At 37.2% G+C, this 2,740-nt stretch overlaps 1 protein-coding gene across 1 annotated transcript; it reads right to left on the bottom strand.

Moving 5' to 3' along the window:
- Positions 1–331: 331 nt before the first annotated feature.
- LOC142170301 (uncharacterized) lies at positions 332–2,505 on the bottom strand. The gene is made up of 7 exons (XM_075232181.1): positions 2,181–2,505; positions 1,872–2,061; positions 1,547–1,676; positions 1,317–1,459; positions 1,182–1,239; positions 1,004–1,076; positions 332–555 (listed from the first exon to the last, which is right to left on the bottom strand). The coding sequence occupies exons 1-7, from the start codon at positions 2,503–2,505 to the stop codon at positions 332–334; spliced, it is 1,143 nt and encodes a 380-aa protein (XP_075088282.1).
- Between the last annotated feature and the right edge of the window lie 235 nt (positions 2,506–2,740).

The raw sequence follows: 2,740 nt of genomic DNA, 5'->3' as shown, positions 1-2,740 counted from the left end.
AATGTAAGGATCAGGGATAATAGGAATAGAAGAAACTTTAGTGAACATAGGGGTTGAAGAAGGGAGAGAAGAAAAGGGGTATTCAGTTTCATGTATCAAAAGCTTATACCTTTTCTTCCCTAGTGAATAATCTAGAGAAACATAAGGCATATCTCTAGATTCAAACTTAGCTCTATTATGTGATAAAGTAGAAGCACAGCAAAGACATCAAAAGCATCAAAGGAAAATATAGTTATGAGGCCTGCCAAAATGAGTTCATAGGGAGTTTTTCCATTTATGATAGAAGATGAAAATCTATTGAGAAGAAAGATAGCAGAAAGTAAGCACTGTCCTAGTAAATGATAGGAAGTTGGGATTGATGTAATAAAACCTTATAGGTCTCCAAAAGATGTCTATGCTTCCTCTCAACAATGTCATTTTGTTGAGGGGTAGCAGTGCAAGAAGTCTGGTGGATAATTCCCTGTGAAGCAAAGAAATCAGAGATTGTAGAACCCCCTCCCAACTCTAAGGCATTGTCAGACCTGATGGCTTTGACCTTAGAATTAAATTTCCTTTCTACCATAGATAAAAAATACTTTAACATTGAGAAGGCATTGCTCTTGGCACTCAAAAGATAGGTCCAAGTCCCCTTACTATAATCATCAATTATGGTAAGAAAGTACTTATATTCATTATAGGTAGGTGACTTATAGGGGCCTCAGATATCAATGTGTATCAGTTCAAAAATAGCAGTAGTCTTGATAGAGCTAAGGGGGGAAGGCAATCTGGACTGCCTTGCTAAGGGGCAAATTTCAGAAGTGCAATCTGAATTTGAAGTTGAGGAAATGACACTGATATTCTTCATTGCAGAAAAAAGAATGTGACCCAACCTAATATGCCACAATTTAACATCAGATTTGCTGCTTACAAGAATAGAAATTGAACTATAACTTGAAGTACAATTGGTAGGTAAAACGCTAGACTTAGAAGTTACTGTAGTGCTGAAATTTTTTTTGAAGCTAACTAGGAGAAGACTTCTGCAGGTAAATCATATTCCTTGCTTTACCAAGAACCAAAGGAGTCTTCACTGAAAGGTCCTGCATAAGACAAAAGGTAAAAGAAAACATGAGAATGCATATCATTTGTTTACAAAATTTCTGTATTGATATGGGATTAATCCTGAATGAGGGAACAAAGATCACATTATGTATGACAAGATCAGGATACAGAGTGACAGTTCCGCCATGAGTGACCTTAACCCTGAAGGATTGGACAAATTAATAATCAAAAGTGAGGGAAAAGGGGCAAGAGAGGTAAGAAATTGTGAGTCAAAAGACACGTGTTCAGAAGCATTTAAATCTATGATCCAAGAGTTAGAGTTAGCATAAGTCAGATATGCCACAGGATTGTGAAAAATGGTACCAGCACACTGAACCACATTAGCCTGCACATCTAAAGGTGAAGATCCTGGTTCACTGATCTGAACATTCTGGAGCAACTAAATCAGTAGAGAGAATCGATCTTGTGAGAGTGAACTCCCTCCTTGATTTGCATAAGGAGCTTGTACAGTTGTTGGAGCTACAGTGATGACTGCATTACTTCTTACTCCACCTTGTACCTTTCCTGTTTTAGTGAATTTGAAGTCAGAAGGGAAGATTATGATTCTGTAGCACTTGTCAACTGAGTGATCTGGTTTCCTACAATGAGAACACACGAGATTATTCGTTTTCCCTTTAAAATCAATAGGTTGAAACCTCTATGTTGAAGAATGTTGTTGTGCAACTAGAAATGAAGGAGAATTCCCGGGGAAATTAGGATTGATATATGCTTCTCTTTGTTTCTCATCCTGAATCAATAAAGTGTATGCATGATTGACATTGGGTAGTAAAGACATCATCAGAATAGTACTCCTAACAGCACTATAGATGTCATTAAATACCATGAGGCATTGGACTAGCCTCTCATCTTGGAGAGACTTTACCATCTTCACCTTTCCTCCACAAGTGTATGAGCAAGAACAAATTACTTTAGTATAGAGAGTGTCAAGTTCATCCCATATCATTTTCAGTTTACTCAAGTAACCTGTGACATCATTTCATCCTTGGACTAAATCACTAAGTTCTTTTTGCAGATGGTAGAGTTTGGCACCATTTGATTGTCCGAATCTATCATCAAGATTAGTCCACAAATCTCTTGCAGACTTGGAGTAGATGACACTTCCAGCAATCTCCTTGGATAAAAAATCCAGCAGCGAAGAGGACACCATGTTATTAAAGCAATTCCACAACTTGAAGTCTGTTGCATCTGAAGTTGAGAAGGACAGCTGCCATCAATAAATCCAAGCTTATTTTTTATGGAGAGAGCAATGAGAATTAATCTCCTCCACCCACCATAACCTTGGCCATCAAAGGAGGAAGTAACAAGAGTCATGCCTGGAGAATCAGAGGCATGAAGGAAATAAGGATTGTTAGGATCCACGACTGTTGAGGTCCCAGATCCAGTCCCAGTTTCAGCAGTAGTCACCATTTGGATTTGAGGGAAAGAAAATTTAGAAGAGAGAGCTTAGTGGTGTTATGATACCATATAAGAAGACTCAATTAAAGAAGACAAAATTGAATAATTTTCGATTGCTTTTTTTCATTCACTGTGTACGTATTTAAACAATTTATTAGCTGAGAGACTAAAATAATAAAGAAAAAATCTCATACAAGTGTCTCACTAGTATTGGCCAAAACAATAACAAAATAACTAACTATGAAAT

The sequence above is a fragment of the Nicotiana tabacum genome, chromosome 16 (genome assembly GCF_000715075.1).
Source record: "Nicotiana tabacum cultivar K326 chromosome 16, ASM71507v2, whole genome shotgun sequence".
Taxonomy (NCBI): Eukaryota; Viridiplantae; Streptophyta; class Magnoliopsida; order Solanales; family Solanaceae; genus Nicotiana; species Nicotiana tabacum.
The sequence above is the reverse complement of the archived record's forward strand: the minus strand, read 5'-3'. Positions and strand labels throughout refer to the sequence as shown.

What these genes read in the sequence shown, in the direction of transcription:
- LOC142170301 (XM_075232181.1), bottom strand. Translation starts at nt 2,505, where the DNA reads ATGGTGACTACTGCTGAAACTGGGACTGGATCTGGGACCTCAACAGTC. An exon ending in GGAAGTGTCATCTACTCCAA is followed by an intron (nt 2,062 to 2,180) that starts GTCTGCAAGAGA and finishes ATGATGTCACAG; the next exon opens with GTTACTTGAGTAAACTGAAA. An exon ending in CTGATCTTGTCATACATAAT is followed by an intron (nt 1,077 to 1,181) that starts GTGATCTTTGTT and finishes TGTCTTATGCAG; the next exon opens with GACCTTTCAGTGAAGACTCC.